The sequence below is a fragment of the Ictidomys tridecemlineatus genome, chromosome 5 (assembly GCF_052094955.1).
Source record: "Ictidomys tridecemlineatus isolate mIctTri1 chromosome 5, mIctTri1.hap1, whole genome shotgun sequence".
In the NCBI taxonomy this organism is placed as follows: Eukaryota; Metazoa; Chordata; class Mammalia; order Rodentia; family Sciuridae; genus Ictidomys; species Ictidomys tridecemlineatus.
Window position 1 is genome coordinate 25,017,306 of NC_135481.1, and position 21,927 is coordinate 25,039,232.

Genomic DNA, 21,927 nt, shown 5'->3' on the forward strand with positions numbered 1-21,927 from the left:
AAATATCCCATAATACATAGCAAATACAAAAGATATATTTAAAGTGAATATCATGCAAAAGACTCAAGATTTCATGACATCCATGAAAGTCATTTGACAGATTACGATCTGAGTCAGTTAAATAACTGAGGAAAAAATAAAGATTCAAAGGTGAAGTAATGGATATATATAGTACTGTACAATTTTCTGGGGAAAAGAAAATCACTGGTGGGGTGAAGCTCAGTGGTATTTGCTGTGTAAGATCCTGGGTTTAATCCCTAGTCCTAGACAAAAAACAAAACAAACCCTCCCAAAGTTAATGATAAGTAGTCTGTTAATATCATGACCTGGTAGATATTATATAATAACATAATTTATATTAATATTGTTATTTTCTTATTTTAGTTTTATTTTCAAATAAAACATTTCCCTGGTATTTTCTAACATCTTGGTTACTCTTTTAAGAAATTCAATCCAGGACTAATAACCCCCAGATAGAAGAGATCTACATCTATACAAGGGTGCTCTAGAAAACAAGGCATCAGTCCTAGTTTGGACTTTCCCAGTTCAGGTCATCTCTGGCTCACAGGAATGACTTAGGAAAGAATGAACCTCAAAGAGTTGGAGGTACAGCTCAGTAGTAGAGCATCTGTATAGCACATGTGAGGCCCTAGGTTCCTCTCCAGCACTAAAAAAGAAAGGAAGAAAGGCAGGGAAAGAAGGTAGAGGGGGAAGGGAAAATAAATGAAAAAAGAGAAAGGATATCAAAAATTAGAGTCTGTTTTTCAGAGTATAGAGGCTGGGTAGGGTTATGAAAAAAAGACAACACCAGGAAGAGTATTATACATAAAATGCATAATGTCCCTGAAAGAAAACGTTCCATGGGACTAAGAAATAAGGTATTATGTACAGGCAGAAAAGATAATTTGGAGCAATTTGGAAAGACTGAAATTAAGAATCTAAAAGGAGAATGATAGAGACCAGAACATCATCTATCTTTCTTCATTTTTCAAATTCCCTTTGCTTGGTCCAATTTGTTTCTCTATAGTTATAATTCATCTTTTCAATAGCCACTTATGAAGTGAAAAAAGGATTTATTTATTTTTTTGGTGTGGTCCTAGAGATTGAACATGGTTGGGAGAGAAGTCTACCATGGTTATCTATTTTCATTATCTCATCTAACAAAGGAATTTCATGTATATCAAAGTTAGACATCTTTAAAGGTAGAATTTTACTGTGTTTTGACATTCTAAAAATGGTAATTTTATTTTATTTTTTTGTTGTTCTGGGAGACTTCTAGATTTATCATAAGTAATAGTTCAGGCAGTATCTAATATGTAAGGTTTTTTCTTGAAATTTGTTTGTTTGAAATACTCAACACACAGGAAAAAATACATAGGAATATATACTGAATACACAGAAAAATATATGAGATAAATGGATTTAAATTCCCAGAAAAGTCCACAAAAACCTATTTAACCTACAATTAAATGGAAATAAAACAGTAGTTTTGTTACCAGAGGGGCCCTTTAATTCCTGAGGTAGAGAATGGAACTGAGCAAAGACATTCCAGCAGCAATGTGAAGGGATAGCTGGTTTGTTTATAAGTCAAATATCTGTAAGTAGAGATTTACTGATTAGAAACCATCTATTAAATTAACTAAAATACCTATCTAAAGTGAGTTATAAAAACATACATAGCAAACACACACACAGCAATTCCAAAGTACTGTTATTTTATCACTTATTTATTTATTTGTTTTGTCCTTCATACGACCAAGAATATTTTCCAGTAGTGTGTGCCATGGAAAACTAGTTTCCTAGAAGCTAATGATCCTTTTTACAAAAGACTTTTATGTAGCATATGAAATTGGAATGTAGCAGACTACTAAAAGCAAAGTTAAATAGCTTTTTCTTTTTGCATACGATTTGTACTTCTAAGGGGGGACAAGTGACATAAAATATATAATAATGTCAAAAGTTATTTCATTATGTGAACTTTTTTGATGGTCATCTTTCAAAACCATTGTCTTCATAATTATGATTAAGGAAAATGCTGAGCTAGTAAAAAACTTAGAAATGAATTATATAACAGAATTTGCTCCTATGTTCAATTAATGAGTTGGTCCTATCATCACCACAAACAAAATTGATTACCAACACGTAAAGCAAAACAAGTTTTAAAGAAATTAATAAGGGGATCAAAAGTGTAGAAATGGGCAAAAGCTAGCAGGCTATTTGGTGATAATTCTGTAGTTCACTTTTATGGTCAAGGTTTTTGCACAAAGTTTTAATATAACACAGAGCTGTTTGATGCTAAGAACAGACTTATTTCACTAAAAAGACAAGCCATACCATATTGACAAATCAATAGGATAATTCTGGAATTCATAAAAAGAAACACTAACTAATCCAGCATAGTAATTTTTTACTTTCAATAAAACACTTAAAATATCTAAATGAATATAGAAATGTATTTTCTGTGGCAAACTGTTCATTACTGAATCATTATCAACCCCTGTTAGACAAAATTTCTCATTTTTGTAATGCATAAAATCATTAAAGTGTTTGAAAGCTCCATCATGAAAGACAATGGCACTTTATAATCCACTATTTCTTCAGGCAAATGTGCTTATGGCTGAACTTAATACGCAAAAAATAACAACATTTGCTAGATGTATGATCCCACACATACACTTAATAGTTTTTTAACATGATGACAGCAGTGATAAAATGTGTTACTGCTTTACTATTAGCTTTAAGTGTTTCTGAGCATTCATCATTCACCACACCACCCCCAAGTGTTACCTGTTGTGACAATTAGGAATCAGCAGTTCAAACGCTTCTAATACTGCCAGACACATATCATGGAAGCTTTAATAATTCAGGTTTTCGGTCTGAAACTCCCTTGAACTATCAAACAGCTAGAAAAGTGAACCTATTTATTTAAACCCTGTCTAGTACTGTAAGCACATATGTTTGGGAATCCAACAGTTCAATTACTTTGGTTCACATCAAGTTAGATTGCCTGTTGTTGTACAGAGCTGCACTTGCCATTTAAGAGACATTCATTTCCAAAAGGAAGCTACTTACTACCATGCAGAATGCTTACAGTAAGTCATTCTATTGAAGTACTCATTTAGTCATTTTTTCTTGAAAATAAAGGAAATGAGCATGGTAAACCAAGACCTTTCCAAGTATCAGACAAACCCTTTTGAATATAGCTGCTTAATCATTTCAGGGTTACTTCTTCCTTTTTAATATGTAAATAAATCCTTTCAAAGTAGGTAGTTAAAACTTGCAACCAAAATCTATGGTCTGATTTTGATAGTTAAATCTATTTGATCAACTAAACAAGGTAATTCCAATAATTATTTGAAAACTGAAGAAAGAAACAGGCACATGTTCATAATTGTTCCAAATGCGAAAATGTTACCTCAAACTGAATTACAGATACATTTTATAGAGTATTACAGTCAAGAGCTGCTTATAACAAAAGACTGGCATGCATAATACCTCCCGAACTATATTTAATTCCTACATTTGTCTCCCACAATTTTAATAGTCACCTTAGCTCTCAGTTTTCTGGTGATGCAATTCTATTGGGTCTAAGAGTCATCCCTGTGAGCAACGAATAAAGGTAAGAACATAAATAGAAAAGAGGCAATTTCTTATTTTTCACAATGCAGAGTGATAGCCTCAATAAGAAAGCTTAGTTTAATGCTAATTTACAAAAACATTGATTTTAACTTGCCCTACTATACTTAACATAAATTAAATAGTACTTGGGGTCAAGTTAAAATGCAAAAGGAATTTATTTGGAGGGTCTAGTCTATTTTACTTTGATGGCAAACTCAGTAAGTTTTTTTAAAAAACTGTTTTCCATGACCAAATAATTATTTTGTTTTAAATTTAACTTTGATTTTTACCTGGAATAATATATTTAAAGCCATGATTTTCATTTATGCTTATATTGAAGCAAACTGTGATTTTAAATCCAAGTTTTATTGCTGATTAGATTTTTTTTACTCTTGTGTCACACTCAATGATTCTGGTTTTAAACTGTCAACTGCCTTAGGCAAAATACACACTAGAACATCAGACTTTGTCTTCTAAACACTACAGAGGATAGAAGAAAGAAACAAAGACTGTTCAGAGCAAAACCATTTAGAAAGAATGTGCAGACCACCAGGATTTTGGATTTGGGTAATCCACTTAGATTAGCACGACTGTGTCTCAAAAGGACAATTCTAAGATCACAATATAGGTCATGTCCTTAAGAAACAGAATAAGTAATGAAATCAATGTCAATTACACAATCCTTCCATATTTACACGACACCAATGACAATCAGTAAAACAGATTAAATAAAGCCTTTGTAATGTGCTCAGCCACAGCACTAGCAAAAAGAAAAATAACACCATGAAACACACAGACTCTTTTGAATCAAGTTTTGAAAAAAGGTCAAATTACTGCTTATTTAAAAAGGAGGAGGAGCTGGGTTGTGGCTCAGTGTGAGGTAGCACCACATAAAAAAATGAATGAATGAATGAAATAATAAAATAAAGGTATTATGTCCATGTACAAATAATATTATATATATATATATTTGTATATATAATATATAGTATTCATATATATATGAATACTATCCAAACTGGGAAAAAAAAACAAAACTTGGGCTTATTTCAGACCAAATGACAATAAACTTTCATCTGAGAAAGGCAGGGTAGGGGTGGGGGGGGGAGATGTTCTGCAAGCATCAGGGAGAGAGGAAGAATGAAAACCATAAAGGTTTTGCCAAAACATAAATATCAGGTTTAAGTGATAGGTCTTACTCTGCAAAGTACATTTCACTTTTGCAGACCAAACCTTTAAGCATCCTCAACATGATTAAAGTGCTTAACACAATCTCCACAATAACTAAAATACCATTAGCTTTTAATCAAACAGTGCCAAAAGAAATATTGTCAAATATGAGTAAAATCTGCCTAAAATCACTGTTCTGTCATATTTTTAATTACCACATACATACAACTATTAAGACAAACAGTAAATTACAAGCACCCCTGAAATAATGCTTACCACCTGCCCCAGAAAACAGAAAATATGCAATGCTTTGAGGTAACACAGACAATGTCAAAAGTGAGTTAAAATACTGTTATTTTCTTTTTGATACCAATAACAAGAGTGCATTATCTATCTATAAGAAGATTCCAAATTTCTGGATGCTGTTCTTCAAGCTGAACCTAAACAGGAAAGCCCTAGAAGCCTCTAGAAACTCAGAAAATTTGTTCGGGATACTTACGTGTCCTTCTTGAACAAGGGAATTAAAAATTTCTCTGACCACAGGGACTTTGAGAATACTTGGAGAGAATCACCAACTTACCCATCAGATTTGAGTTCATGAAAGGTGTTGGGGACAAGCCTTCATGGGCCCCTAATCGACTGTCATTCAAGTGATCACTGTAATGAGGGCTGTCTGTAAAACCCTAGGGGGGAAAAAGACCAGAGTATTAAAGAGATTATTTGGTAGTGCTGAACATAAAGACACTCACCTAATTAATACATAGACTTACAAATAGTTATTCCTAACCAAGATCCTCATTTATCATTTAAAAGCAGAATAGCATAGTATTTCTTTTACTCCTCCTCTTAAGGTTTAAAGTAAAAAAAAAAAAATTATTGATTGATCTTAAAGAAAAGTTAAGTTTCTGAAAACAAAACACCATAAACTCAATGTTTTTAATCAGTGCTTCTGACAAGAGAGAGGAGCTATCAAAATTCTATAAACTATTACTAAAATTATCTTTATGATCTCATTACATTCAAAAGGGGAGTTCTATGGATCATTCAATTCTTATAAATTAGAAAAATGATTATCACTATTCTTTCTCTGCTCTTTCACCTTATGAACAAAGGATTGGGCAATTAGTGTTATCTAAAATACTAAAAATAACCACAATCAGTATATTGGGAATAAATTCTTTCCTAAATGGCAAACAATTATTTAACAAGAAAGGTCTGTTTATATTTCTTCTACTATTTGCATAACAAGTAGAAACTTAACTAAGTAAAAAAGAACAGTTGATAAATATAACCGACTTAAATGCTTAAGTTTGAAAAAAGAAATTGCAAAACACCATGAAGACAATAAAGCTAATGCTATCATTTCACACAGCTATTACTAAATTTCTCTTTATAGCTTACCAGATTTTCTAAAAGCAAAACACGGGCAAGATAAAGTTTACAAAATCCCTATTAATGAAAAACTCCTGCTTCTCAGATTCTTACACAAAGTATAGTATCACCTCCAAAATCATATTGATTCTAAACAAGTATTTGAATAACAGTTAATTGAAAATGCAGATGATACCTATCCCTTTGCCAATTTAAAACCACATAGTAAAGATCAAAAAAAAAAAAAAAAAAACTTAGAAGAGGCCCAAGTAAGAGAGAAAATTGCTCTGCCTCACAGAAACCAGAAACCACCCAGAATCCCCTGGGACTATAAAATCAGTCACTGAACATTTATCATTATCCAAACTGCAGGCTAACATTCAAGAAGACATTAATGGGGTTGAAACAGGCCTCACTATCTTTGTAAGCATGTTCACAGTTCAACCAAAGGGCTAGGAACCAAGAGCTAAGTAACTATCAAATCATTACAACTGCTTATAGATGCATGTCACAACTCCTTCTGCCATGCAGTTTTAAAACTATTCTTCTGAGGGTGCTAACTCCCAAATGAATCTCTGTTTCATTTCTATCTTCTTTAGAATCACTGATAACACATATGACAAACATAAGAAGTATGTGGGTAAGATTTACAACTTGGTAATGACCATAAGGGTGCCCTCAAAAACCACAATCCTAGTCCCAAATGGGACAGCCAAAAGCAGCAGAAGCTGTATACAAAATAGGATGGTTTCCAGAAAAACCACTCTATGAAGTTTACTTTTATTCTTAAAATGAACTTGCAAATATCTGGATATTCTCTCTGATACGCATTCCTACTGCCATTTTTAGCCACAAGGTCAAAATAATGCATCAAAATCTATAAAACACTTACTGAAATAATGCTTATTATCATAAACAATATTACCCTAGAAAAATGCTAACTGCAATGTGTTTGTACATCAACTAATTGTTCACAGTACATTTGAAAGCCAAAGGTTAATTAAATGATTATGTTCTCAGCATTCCTCAATTTTACTTCTCTTCATTCTAGTATAGTAAAAGAGCTTTCTTTTCCTTTTACAACTTTAAAAACACTGAAGTTGCCTTACAATTATTTCCTAAAGCACTTGCAAACAAATAATCTGTTTTAAAATACGTATTTATGATCTGTCAAATTATTGTACATAGTTTATTAACTTTATAGATTATCATTTAACATGGCTGACTTTCTGTCCCCAGACCAAAGAATACAATAAATATTTAATCTTCAACCATACAAAAATATAGTAAATACTGTCCTTTATTCACAAACAACCACATAATCCAGGAAATAGAACAGAATTTACTACAATATTATTTCCCAGCAATCAACTGCTTGACAATTCCACATATAAAATCTTGGACTGGCATGGTACATCACAGAGTAGCAGTCAAAAGTATGAGCTTTATTCCCTTTACATGTAAGATTTGAATATGAGCCCTCAATAACTGTCATTTCATTTATTATATGCAAATACTATTTAAAAAAATTTTTTTAGTTGTAGCTGGACAAAATACATTTATTTATTTATTTGTTTGTTTATTTATTTATGTGGTACTGAGGATCAAACCCATCACCTCACATGTGCTAAGCAAGCACTTTACCTGAGTCACAACCCCAGACCATATATGCATATACTATTAATCCATATATTAAAAAATAAGGCATAATTGCCAGATTTAAAATAAATATTAATAGAAATTTAAACAGTACCCCCCTCACATATTTAGAGGCGCATCTTAATAAATACATTTTCCTTTAAAATCTATTGCCTAAGAAGCAAGAAAGAAATAGTTCTTCATCTACAAATGCAAACTGCTACTGGAGAAGGGAACAAAGAGACAGGACTCAGAAATGCCTGTCATAGTGTTAGACCAGAACCTCACTTCAAAGTCTATTTGAGATTACTCACTATCCATATTCTACAAAGTAGTTGTGATCCTACCTTGAATATAACTTTTAGTGAGCCAAGATGAATACTTAGAAATAATTTACAAAGATTACCATAGGCCACATTTTTACTGTCAGTTCTAGAAAGATCCATAAATATCTATTAGCTTGTTAATGAATCATCCAGGTGGATGATACTTAGAGCAGTGCTTTGCAAACTTGAAGAATCCTACCCCACAACACAGACTTTGTTAAAATGCATGTTAAGATGCATAAGGTTGGAGATGGGGCCTGAGATGCATTTCTAAAGGGTAAGTTGATACTGCTAGTTCATGGATAACATTTCTAATAGCAAGAACTTAAGACAGTATGGAAATAAAGATCTCTTTCAAATATGAAAGAGAAATGCTATGGTTTGGATATGAAGTATCCTCCAAAATCTCCTCTGTTAACGCAGGAATGTTCAGAGGTGAAATGATTGGACTGTGAGAGCTGTAACCTAGTCAGTTCATTCTACTTTGAATGAACTAAATGGTAATTGTAGACAGGTGGAGCGAGGCTAATATATCTGCTTTCTGGCACCATAAGCTGAACAGTTTTCTGCCATGCTATTCTGCTTCACCTCAGGAACAGAGGAATGCTGTCAGCCTACACTTCCCCATTGAAACTGTGAGCCCAAATAACACTTCTGTCTTCTAAGTTGTTCTCCTTGGGTATTTTGGTCACAGCCATGGAAGCCTGACCATGTGATTCAGAAGCCTTTGGAGCTGGTTTGTGAGAGAAGTTTGCAAAAGTATGAAAATGCAGGCTGGAGAAGCCTTCCAATTTTTTTAAGTAGACCTTATAAAACATCAAAATGCAGACAGTAGAGCTGGGGTTGTGGCTCAGTGGTAGAGCACTTGCCTCGAAAGCATGAGGACAATCCTCAGCACAACATAAAAATAAATAAATAAAAATATTGTGTCCATTTACAAGTTAAAAAAATTTTTTAAATGAAGATGGTAAAGACTGTGCTCATGAGGTTTCAGAGGAAATATGATTTTACTGTGAATTGGACTAGAGGCCATTCATGTTACATTCTAGCAAAAAACTTGTCTATGTTTTGTACACTTTCTTAGATTGTGTGATGCTGAATTTTAAAATGATACACTCATTATTCTGGTAGAGAAAAATTTAAGGCTGCACAGCATTCCGTCAGTGGCATGGATTTTGCTGGTAGTTTTTAGCCAGGTTTATTGTGAGAAAAAGGAGCAGAAAACAGAGCTGAAGGATTTTAAAAGTAATATTATTGTATTATTTATTTATTTAATATGGCGCTGAGGCTCAAATCCAGTGCTCACACATGCTAGGCAAGCACTCTACCACTGAGCTACAGCCCCAGCCCTGAAGAATTTTTAATTTTTTTATTTGTCCTAATTAATTATTCTAGACAGTAGAGTACATTTTGACACATCATATATAAATGAAGTATAACTTCTCATTCTGCTGTTTGTACATAATGTAGAGTCATATAATCCTACACGCACATAGGATAATAATGTCCTATTTAATCTATTAACATTCCTACCCCCATACCCTCTCCGCTTCCTTCACTCTTCTCTGTCTAATCCAAAGTATATCAGAGAAAACATTTGTCCTTAAAGGATTATTTCATTTAGCATGATATTCTCCATTCTCCAGTTCCATCCATTTACTAGCAAATGCCATAATTTCATTCTTCTTTAAGCCTGAGAAATATTCCATCGGGCATATATGCCACAATTTCTTTACCTACTCAGCTGTGGAAGGGGACCTAGTTTGTTCCCATAGTTTAGATTTTGTGAATTAAGCTGCCATAAACATTGATTGGCTCTATCGCCACAGTATGCTGATTTTAAATCCTTTGGGATTATGCTGAAAAGTTGGATAACAGGGTCAAATGGTGGTTCCATTTCAAGTTTTTCTGAGGAATCTCCATATTGCTTTCCATAGATTTTGCACCAATTTGCAGTCCCACCAACAATGTATCAGTGTACCTTTTCCCCCACATCCTCGATAACATTTATTGTTGCTTGTATTCATGATAATTGCCATTCTGACTGGAGTGAAATGAAATTTCAGTGTAGTTTTGATTTGCACTTCTCTAATTGCTAGAAATGTTGAATATTTTTTCAAATATTTGTTCACTGATTGTATTTCTTCTTCTGTGAAGTGTCTGTTCAGTTCCTTCACCCATTTATTGATTGGGTTATTTGTTTTTTTGGTATTAAGTTTTTTGAGTTCTTTATATATCCTGGATATTAATACTCTGGGATGTATGTGGTAATTATTTTCTCCCATTCTGTAGGCTGAGCTGAAAGATTTTTAAAACTTGCAGATTTGGCCAGAAAAGTGTTTGTAAGACTGGGGTCAAGAAAGGTCTGCTTGTTGTAGAGATTACAGTCATGACAGAGATGCTAAGTAGTTTACACAGAGAAAAAGGTAAGGATGGCCTCTCAGGAATTTCTAAGACCATATCCACCGCAGACTCAGGGGTCTGAAAGAAAAATTCCTTTGAGAACCCAGTGCACCTCCCTTGAACAAGTGGGGCCTAGGCAGTTGTTTTAAGCTTCTCAGAGGCCACTGCAGATGTGATACCTGGGGACCCAGCTACCATGTGAGCTAGCAGCAGACCTTGGTGTCACTGCTTGGTGCTGGTTCTTCAGGAATGCAGAATGCTGTACTTAAGAGGTCACAGAGGCACCCACTGAGATTTTAAGGAAGGTCTTTGATAAAGGAGGCCAGGCAATAAGTAAGAGGGTCAGAATCTCCAGAGACAACCCATACAGGGTGAGGTATGAAACTGTGTAGGTAAAACCAAAGCTGAAACAGAGACCCCAGGAGTTAAGAGATGCCAGTAACATACACTGTCTGACAAAGATAGCTGTATGCAGCAGAGATAGCCAGACTGAAAAAGAGAGGTCATGTGGGCTGTAACCAGCATGGTCAAAGGGATAGGGCTATCCAAGCCCTTTAGAGAGCATCTCAACACCATGTTTCCTAGATTATGCAGGTGACATTACAAGACCTGTTTGCCTAGCTGGGTTTTGGTCACATCCTGTCTTCATATGCTTATATTCTCCCTTTGAAAAAGAAACGTTGTATATGTCACATGTTTTTGATCTTTAAAGGGCTCACCGTCAAGAATTTGCCTCGAGTCTCAAGTAAAACTGAATGTGAACTTTTGGGTAATGCTAGAATTGTTAAGACTGTCCAGACTCTTGGATATGAACTAAATGTATTTTACATTATGAGATAGACATAAACTTTTGGGGGCCAGGGGTAGAATACCGCAGTGTGGATATGAGGTTTCCCACACAAGTTCCTATGCAAATGCAGAAATGTTCAGAGGTGAAATGACTGGACTGTGAGAGCTGAAACCTAATCAATTCATCCTTCTTTGAAAGGACTAACTGGGTTGTAACTGAAAACAGGTGGGATGTGGCTCGAGGACATGGGTCACAAGGGGTGTGCCCTGGAAAGGTTCATCTTCCCTATGGCTTCTCAGCTTCCCGGCTACTATTAACAATGGAAAGTGCTCTACCACCATTTCCTTCCCCCATGATACTCTGCCTCATCTCAGCCCCAAAGTGAGCTGTCCATGAACTGAACCTCTGACATTGTGAGCCAAAATAAACTTTTCCTCCTCTAATTTGCTGTTTTCAGGTATTTTGGTCCCCCCCCCCCAAAAAAAACCTGACTAACTCAAAAGAGAAATTCAAGCTTAGGCAGGGATCCCTTCCAAGCTCCACCCCAGAACCACATTAAAACAACACAAATTTCCAGATAAGCAAAAAGTAGAAAGAAATCCCACAGTTAAGAGAAAATCCAAAGTGATTAGAATAGCAAAATAATATTATATATTATATATGCATGTTTTTTAAATGAAAGATAACTTCTCATAGAGCTTCAATAAAAGATATAGGTTAGATAACCAGGAATTTAAAACAGCAGACTGTTAATAAATATGAGATTTTTCATATATGAGATTATGAGATGATACCCATAATAAAGGCAAAGCAAGGGCTGGGGTCACTCAGTGGTAGAGTGCTTGCCTAGCATGTGTGAGACACTGGGTTCAATCCTAAGCACCACATAAATAAATAAAATAAAGTTATTTAAAAGAAAGGATAATTCCTAATTGAAAAATAAAATAAAGGCAAAGCAATACTATCGGAATCATTTATTAGACTAGCTTCTCAGTATACTATTGACCACAAAAATATATATATATCCTGTTCTGATCTCATGATAAAAATTAAAAGCACTTTGCAGGCACTGTGCTGCACTCCTGTAATCCCAGCTACTCAGGAGGCTGAGGTAGAAGAATCTCAAGTTTGAGGCCAACTTCCACAACTTAGCAAGACCCTATCTCAAAAATAAAAATATTTGTAGAACTGGGATATAGTTCAGTGGTAGAGTTCTTGCCTAGCAACAATGAGCCCCAGTGTTTAATCTTTAGTATGAAGGAAGAAAGAAGGGAAGGAAAGGAAGAGGGAAAAACACTCAAGAGATTAATAATCAATGAAATCATTATAATAAAATTGATACATAGAGAAATTTAATTTATAACTCAGGTTCATTTGTGAGTATGTAACACTTCGTAAATGCTTTGATATTATGAAATGTGTTCTATAAAAAGCATTTCACACTTCTGTCTAGGCTCATTTTATGGTGCAAGAAATTTAGAAACATTAATCTCTGCTATACTATGACAGTAGACCCCAAGTGATCAATCAAAGCTGCTTCCATATTTAAACTAGCACATAATCAAGTATTTTGTTCCATCACAAAATGGAAAAAAAAAAAACCTAATATTTTATTTGGTATTTTGTAGAAGTAAAACATATGATCTTTTCCCTTCTGTCTGAGATGAGGTCTCACTAAATTGCCCAGGAAGGCCTTGAATTTCTGGGTTCAAGTATTCTCCCACCTCAGGATTTCCTGGGCTGGGATTACAGGCATATGGCCATTATTCCTGGGTTAATTTGGAAGAGGTGAGTTTACTGTATAATGAGCCCATGAAGGGCTTAACCACTGACCCACATCCCCAACCCTTTTTATTTTTTATTTTGAAACAGGGTCTTGCTAAGTTGCACAGGCCCTCACTAAACTGCTGAGGCTGGTCTTGAATTTGTGAACCTTCTACCTCAGGTTCCTGAGTCACTGGGATTATAGGCATTTTACACTGTCCAGCTGGGGTTATGTTTTTAAATACCTCATTTAAAAAAAATTATTTCACCCAGCCCATAAAAAAAGTGTAACCAGCATTTAAAAAAATTTTTTTTGTATGAAAACAATTGTCTAAATTCTATTTTAGAATATTCTAATACTTTTCAATATTGGAAAGGGAAGGGAAAAAAGACTTTTTCAATAAAGATATACTTTCTCAGAAAAGCTTTCCCTGATCCTAACCTGACCAAATCAGGTGAGCTCATTCTATGCTCCCTAGGCAGTAAGCATTTTCATCACACTCCTGTGTTCACACTCCTTAAAATTGCATATTTAATTATCCGCTTAAATTATGCCTCAATTATCTGTTATAATTGCATAGTACAGCGTAGTAGAAATGTGGAATTTTTTGGAGCCAGATTGGCAGATCTGAACTCCACCTTTGCTACATACTAGCTGTTTGACTTGGAGCAAATTAATCTTTCTTGCCTATGTTTCCTTGTTTATATAATAGGGATAATAATAATAATACCCTAGCCTTACAGGAGGTTGCAAAAGGATTAAATGAGTTAATATGTTGCACTTAAGTTCCCAGAACATAGAAAACACATAATAAATGCTAGCCATTATCATTCCAGCTACAGATTATTATATCTTACAATTCTAAGTGGGCAGGGACCATGTCTGGTTTCTCTTTTTTCACAACTGAATTATCAGAACAATGTCTGGCACATACATGGCAAATGCTCAATAAATGACAGAGGGAGGGAGTTTTCAACTGTTAAATCTTTAAAATGCTGCAGAGCTTAAGACTCTATAAATGTTCAATCTGTTTCCTAACAGAACAGTAGTAACTATCAGAAAGAAAGCTTATCAGGTACTAACATACCTAACTGGTTTGAACAAGTAAACAAGGACTTTTGGTTATTCCAAGAGCCAAAGGATTTCACATTAAGTTATGAAAACTGAATCACCTTTAAGGGCAAAAACCAATAAAATTTGCCAAAAGCCACAGCAAGCTCCAGAGGATGCCTGAATCTCAAAGTGAGAAAAAAATGGAAATAAAAGAAATAAAAATAAATGAAGTTTAAAAGAAAAGTATCCTTATTATAGTTATGTACTTATCACTAAGATAAATCACCAAAATAAACATCTAAACATATAAGGGCTTTTTTTTAAAAAAAAAAAAAAAAAAAAAGCTTAAAGGTTGTATGGTTTAGATAAGTTTCCCTCAAAGGGTTGGTCCCAGCTTGTGACACCATTAGGAGGTGGTGGAATCTTTAGGAGGTGGGGCCTATTAGGAGGAAAAGAGATCACTGCGGTGTGCCCTTGAAAGGGACACTGGGACCATGAATGCTCCTCTTCCTCTCTCTCTGCTTCCTGGCTGCTATGCAGTAAGCAGCTTCCTCCCCCACACCTGTACTGCCTTTACAAAGGCCCAAAAGTAACAGGGCTGGCAGACCACAGACTGAAACCTCCAAAACTGGGAGCCCAAATAAACCTTACAGTAGATCAGATATTTTGTTACAGACAGACTGTCTTACTCAGTTAACATTCCTCTGGAAAAGAGAAGTGCACTAACAGTTATCTGAGATCTATGCCAAATCACTCTCAGCTCTACCACAAGTGACAAGCACGCTAATGGGTACCTAGTAGGTGATTAAGAAAAAGTATTAAACTAAGGAAGATTAAAAATGAACAATGCTACAGTTAATGAGTCAGTTCTACATCTGAAAAAGCCACTTAGTAATCAGTATTTTAAGTTTCTATTATCCTTTAACTGATCAGGTGCTAATATGTAATGAACCACCTTAACAGGGAGACTGACATTTTTTTATTGTATGTGTTTTTATTACAGGTGAACACTTCACAGTTGCAGTTTTGATATAAATTAATTTTAGTATGATTAAATAGGAAAATCTATTCAGAAAATACAATATACATGAATTTATGGTACTTGTCCAAATATTGCCAGTATATAAATTATTTTGTTGTTTGGAAGGCTATTTTTGTGATCCACTTCCAAAAACACTTCAATGGCAACAACAGCACAGAACTTTGGTGTATAATTAAGTGCTTAAATTTCCAATAAGGTGATGAAAAATCCCATCAGGTCCCCCCCTCCCGCCCCTGCCCCATGAAAAAGAAATAGTTTCACAGAATTACTTTAACCCTGAACTGAAGAGAAAGTCTTGAATTGGCATGAGGAGAAGGAAAATCAATAACTTTTAGAGATAGAAAGGATACTAAGATACATGAAATACTGGTGTGGAAGATTATGAAGAACTTTTGAACATGAGATACCAAATGATCACCCCAAATGTTCACTCTGTTGAGTCTTAAGTTCAATTCACCCATGCTCACAAATTTATCTAAGTAAATGCTAATAACATCCAGTAAAAGAAATCAAAGTTGATGCTTTCTTCTCTGGCCTGTAGCTTCGTGGTATTTAGTATAACAGATTTTATCTGTTTGAAGTCGTTCTATATGTTGAAAAATCAAAAACAACTCTAATAGCCCTCATAGAAAAAAGGACACTTAAATAGGATGTGCAAAACACACACAGAGACACACACACACATATTGAATCCAACTGTTACATGATGTGATTTTAAAAAACTAAGAAATCATGTAGTTCATACTTACTTTGCCTACTGTATAGATGATAAAAGACTAGAAAAGTTAAATATCTTGCCTATGATCTGTAAGTAAAGGATTGGCAAAGATGGGGTTAAGAGAGATGCCATATACCAAATACCAATTATCAATTCACAGGGGATTATAACTAACAAAGTGGCAAGTGTAGCAAGACAGATCTCATTTCACCTAACCTCAAGGTAACCTAATCAAGACTACAAGATAAACTCTGAATAACAACTGTGACTAAGAAACTTTCTTAATATTCTGCACCAGTATTCTATGTTATATTAACTATCACGTGCTTTTAAAGTTCTTGTTGAATTCTCTAAACAAATCTCTTTTTTGGTGCTTCTAAGAGACTTATTTTCAGCAAACATTTTCCATAGTGTATATGTCCACCTTCTACATTGTTCAATTCTTTATTTTATTTATACTTAAACAAATCTTAAATGCAGAGAATGTCTTTGGGATTAAATTCCAATCCTGTTTATAGATTTTGAAAGTTAATTTCAGCAAGTCAAACCTACAAGTCCTAACACAAGGTGCATGAAAAGTGTAGAATATCTTTCTACTGCAAGTACCTAAGGAAATAAAATGCTTCATTAAAAATTATTAACCCCCCCAAAAAATTATTAACCCAGACTGGCCCAGATCTGCTCACAACAGACTGCTCGGGATCCAGGCTCACAGTAGGCCCGGGTCCATTCTGCCACCAGCAGACGCCCTTGAGAACTCAACCCCCTTCACAGGACAGCCCTTTCCAATCAGCAGACAAGTGCGGAAGCTCAGACCTGGATCAGATAAGACCGAGGTCCAGAGAAGACCCCAGTTCGCTCCCCCACAACCTTGGGGCCAAAGACTAACCCATTTCCATCTTGGGACACTGCAGTCATCGCGATAGCCTTCCCCACACAGTAGCCCCTACCTTTTGGACAAAAGACAGGGCTTAGAAGCAGCTGCATCTCAGAGCAGGCATCCCAAAGAGAGTATAACCTCCCCACCTACCAGTCCCATCTCTGTAAGATACTGAATCAATCTTGGGGCACCTCCATTATCATCTCCAGTTACATAGGCTACTGTGGTCACCACCTTTAGTTGCAGTAGCATATATTGAGGGACACCAGCAGGGTTTGGAAATCCAACATCAAGGTGAGGTACAGACAATCTGCACGTGTACTACAAGAATATAGGGTAGAAACTGTAATACTTCAGATTCACACTACAAGAAAGGAAGATACATAGACAACATGAAAAAACAAGGGGGAAAGTGCCCCGAACAAACCAGGACACTACAATAACAGAACGTATGGACAGCGAAATTGATGAAATGTCAGAGGAGTTCCGAAGGTTCATAATTAAAATGATCTGTGAATTAAAGAATGACCTAAATAAGCAAACACAAGCAAAAATTTGATCATTCCAACAAAGAGAGCAAATATAGGTAGCAAAGAAATACTTCAAGAAAGAGAGACTCTGAAAAAAAAAATCAGAAATCCTTGAAATGAAGGATCCAATAAACCAAATAAAAAGCTCAAGGGAGAGTGTAACCAACAGACTAGATCACTTGAAAGAAAGAACATCAGATAATGAAGACAAAGTATACAATCTGGAAAAGTTGATCACATAGTGAGGAAGGTTAGAAACCATGAACTGAACACCCAAGAATTATGGGACAGCATCAAAAGAACAAATCTAAGAGTTATTGGGATACAGGAAGGCACAGAGTTTCAAACCAAAGGAATGCACAGTCTCTTCAAATAGATAATAGCAGAAAATTTCCCAAGCATAAAGAATAAATTGGAAAACCAAATACAAGAGGCTTACAGGACACCAAATGTACAAAATTACATCTATATCAAGGCACATTACTGAAAATGCCTACCTTACAGAAAAAGGATAGAATCTTAAAAACCACAAGAGAGAGTAGAATCAGATCACAAAGAGGGGGAGACCAATTCGTGTCTCAGTAGATTTTTCAACCCAGACCCTCAAAGCCAGGAGATCATGGAACAACATATACCAAGCTCTGAAAGAAAATGGATGCCAACCAAGTATCTTATATCCAGCAAATCTAAGCTTTAGATTAGATGGCAAATAAAAACTTTCTATGATAAACAGAAGTTAAAAGAATTTACAACTAGAAAGCCTACATTACAGAACATCTTCAGCAAAATATTCCACAAAGAGGAAATGAAAAACAATGATGAAAATCAGCAGAGGGAGGGATTACACTAAGGGAAAAATTAATCAGAGGAGAAACCAAGTCAAGTTAAATACCAAAAATAAACAAAAATTGCTGTCTCAATAATAACCCTAAATGTTAATGGCCTGAACTCACCAATCAAAAAACAGAGACTAGCAGATTAAATTAAAAAAAAAAGAGAGAGAGAGAGAGAGACCCAACAATGTGCTGCCTCCAAGAGACTCATCTCAAAGAAAAAGACATCCATAGACTGAAGGTAAACGGTTGAGAAAAATCATACCACTCACATGGACTGTGGAAGCAAGCAGGGATTTCCATCCTCATATCAAATAAAGTAGACTTCAAGCTAAAGTTAATCAAAAGAAATAAAAAACGACACTCCATACTGCTCAAAGGAACCACACAGCAACAAGACTTAACAATTATAAATATATATGCCCCCAAACAATGGAGCATCTACGTTCATCTAACAAACTCTTCTCAAGTTCAAGAGTCAAACAGATCACAACACAATAATTTTGGGTGACTTTTAACACGCCTCTTTCACCACTAGATAGATCTTCCAAACAAAAGCTGAACAAAGAAACTATAGAACTCGATAATACAATCAATAACTTAAGACATAACTAACATATATAGAATATTTCTTCCTTCAAAGAGAGAATACACTTTCTTCTCAAAGGCACACGGATCCCCCTCTAAAATAGACCACACATTATGCCATAAAGCAACCCTTAGCAAATATAAAAAAGTAGAGATACTACCCTGCATTCTATCAGATCATAATGGAATGAAATTAAAAACCAATGATGAAATAAGAAATAAAATCCACTCCAACACTTGGAGACTAAATAATATGCTAGAAAGCCTGCATTACAGAACATCCTCAGCAAAATATTCAACTAGAAAGCCTCATTACAGAATATCCTCAGCAAAATATTCAACTAGAAAGCCTGCATTACAGAACATCCTCAGCAAAATATTCCAGAAGAGGAAATGAAAAACAATGATGAAAATCAGCAGAGGGAGGGATTACACTAAGGGAAATAATAAAAAATAATATGAATGAACAATGGGTTGCAGAAGACATCAAGGAGGAGATTAAAAAAATTTTAGAGGTGAATGAGAACACAGATAGAACATATTGAAATCACTGGGACACTATGAAAGCAGTTCTAAGAGAAAAGTTCATTGCATGGAGTTCATTCCTTAAAAGAAGAAAAAGTCAATAAAATGACTTAACATTACTCTCAAAGCCCTAGAAAAAGAAGAAAAAAATCTACACCAAAAGAGGAAATTGGAAATAATCAAAATCATAAGTGAAATCAATGAAATTGAAACAAAGGAAACAATTGAAAAAATTGACAGAACAAAAAATTGGTTCTTTGAAAAAATAAATAAAACTGACAGACCCTTAGCCATGCTAACGAAGAGAAGGAGAGAGAAAACTCAAATCACTAACATACGGGATAAAAAAGGAAATATTACAACAGACACTACAGAAATACAGAAGATAATTAGAAATTATTTTGAAAACTTGCATTCCAATAAAATAGAAAATATCAAAGGCATCGACAAATTTTTTAAGTCATACGATTTGCCCAGATTGAGTCAGGAAGATATACACAATTTAAACAGACCATTATCAAGTGAGGAAATAGAAGAAGCCATCAAAAGCTTACCAACAAAGAAAAGCCCAGGACCAGATGAATACACAGTGGAGTTCTATATGACCTTTAAAGCAGAACTAATACCAATACACTTCAATTTATTTTAGGAAATAAAAAAAGAGGGAGACTTCCAAACTCATTCTGTGAGGCCAATATCACCCTGATTCCAAAACCAGTCAAAGACACATCAAACAAACAAACAAAAAATTCAGACCAATATCTCTAATAAACATAGGTGCAAAAATTCTCAATAAAATTCTGGCAAATCAAATACAAAACATATCAAAAAAAAGATCGTGCACCATGATCAAGTGGGGATTCATCCCAGGGATGCAAGTTTGGTTCAACATATGGAAATCAATAAATGTAATTCATCACATCAATAGACTTATTAAAGAATCATATGATCACTCAATAGATGCAGAAAAAGAATTTGACAAAATACAGTACCCCTTTAAGTCCAAAACATCAGAAAAAGTAGGGATAACAGGAAAATATCTCAATATCATAAAGGCTCTCTATGCTAAGCCCCAGGCCAATATCATTCTAAATGGAGAAAAATTGAAGGCATTCCCTCTAAAAATTGGAACAAGACAGGGATGTCCTCTTTCACCACTTCTATTTAACGTAGTTCTTGAAACATTGGCCAGAGCAATTAGATGAAAGAAATTAAAGGGATACAGTTAGGTAAAGAAGAACTCAAATTGGCACTATTTGCTGATGATATGATTCTATATACCTAGAACATCCAAAAAGTTCCACCAGAAAACTTCTAGAATGAGTACATGAATTCTGCAACATAGCAGGATATAAAATCAACACTCATAAATCAAATGCATTTCTGTATATCAGTGACAAACCCACAGAGAGGGAAATGAAAAAAAACTACCACCATTTTCAATAGCCTCAAAAAAATAAAATATAAAATACTTTGGAATCAAATTAACAAAGAGGTAAAAGATCTATATAATGAAATTTACAGAACCCTAAGGAAAGAAATCAAAGAAGACCTTAGAAGATGGAAAGATCTACCTTGCTATTGGATAGGCAGAATTAATATTATGAAGAGAACCATATTACCAAAAGCACTATACAGATTTAATGCAATTCCAATCAAAATTCCAAAAGATTTTGGGAAATAGAAAAAGCAGTCATGAAAATTCATCTGGAAAAATAAGAGACCCAGAATAGCTAAAGCAATCCTTAGCAAGAAAGTGAAGCAGGAGACATCACAATATCAGACCTTAAATTATACTATAAGGCAATAGTAACAAAAAGAACATGGTATTGGCACCAAAACAGACTGGTAGACCAATGATACAGAATAGAGGACACAGAGACTAACCCACAAAATTACAATTACCTTATATTACCTTATATTAGATAGCCTCTTCAATAGATGGTGCTGGGAAAACTGAAAATCCATATGCAACAAAATGAAATTAAACCCCTATCTCTCTCCATGTACAAAACTCAACTCAAAATGGATCAAGGACCTAGGAATAAAACCAGAGACCCTGCGTTTAATAGAAGAAAAAATAGGCCCTAATCTCCATAATGTGGGATTAGGCCCCCAAATCCTTAATAAGACTCCAATAAGTGTATGAATTAAAAACCAAGAATCAATAAATGGGATGGAATCAAAATAAAAAGTTTCTCTCAGCAAAAGAAACAATCTGTGAGGTGAAAAGAGAGCCTACATCTTGGGAGCAAATCTTTAACCCTCACACATCAGATAGATCACAAATGTCTAGGGCATATAAAGAACTCAAAAAGGTAAGCACCAAAAAACAAATAACCCAATCAATAAATGGGCCAAAGACCTGAACACACACTTCTCAGAAGATGATATACAATCAACAAATACATGAAAAAATGTTCATCATCCCTAGCAATTAGAGAAATGTGAATCATCTCATTCCAGTCAGAATGGCAGCTATTATGAATACAAACAACAATAAGTGTTGTCAAGAATGTGGGGGAAAAGGTACACTCATACACTGCTGGTAGGACTGCAAATTGGTGCAGCCCATATGGAAAACAGTAAGGAGATTTCCTGAAAAATTGGGAATGGAACTACCATTTGATCTAGCTATCCCTCTCCTCATTCTATACCCAAAGAAACTTAAAAACAG

The 21,927-nt window shown here is 34.8% G+C and overlaps 1 protein-coding gene across 14 annotated transcripts in view; it reads right to left on the reverse strand.

Moving 5' to 3' along the window:
- Positions 1-21,927, reverse strand: part of Tcf12 (transcription factor 12) — a 354,335-nt gene that overhangs the window by 180,456 nt on the left and 151,952 nt on the right. For all 14 annotated transcript variants that reach the window (XM_078049563.1, XM_078049565.1, XM_078049562.1 and 11 more), the window contains one exon: positions 5,369-5,471. In XM_078049563.1, coding sequence (XP_077905689.1) covers positions 5,369-5,471 — 103 coding nt within the window. The remainder of the gene's footprint in view (positions 1-5,368; positions 5,472-21,927) is intronic.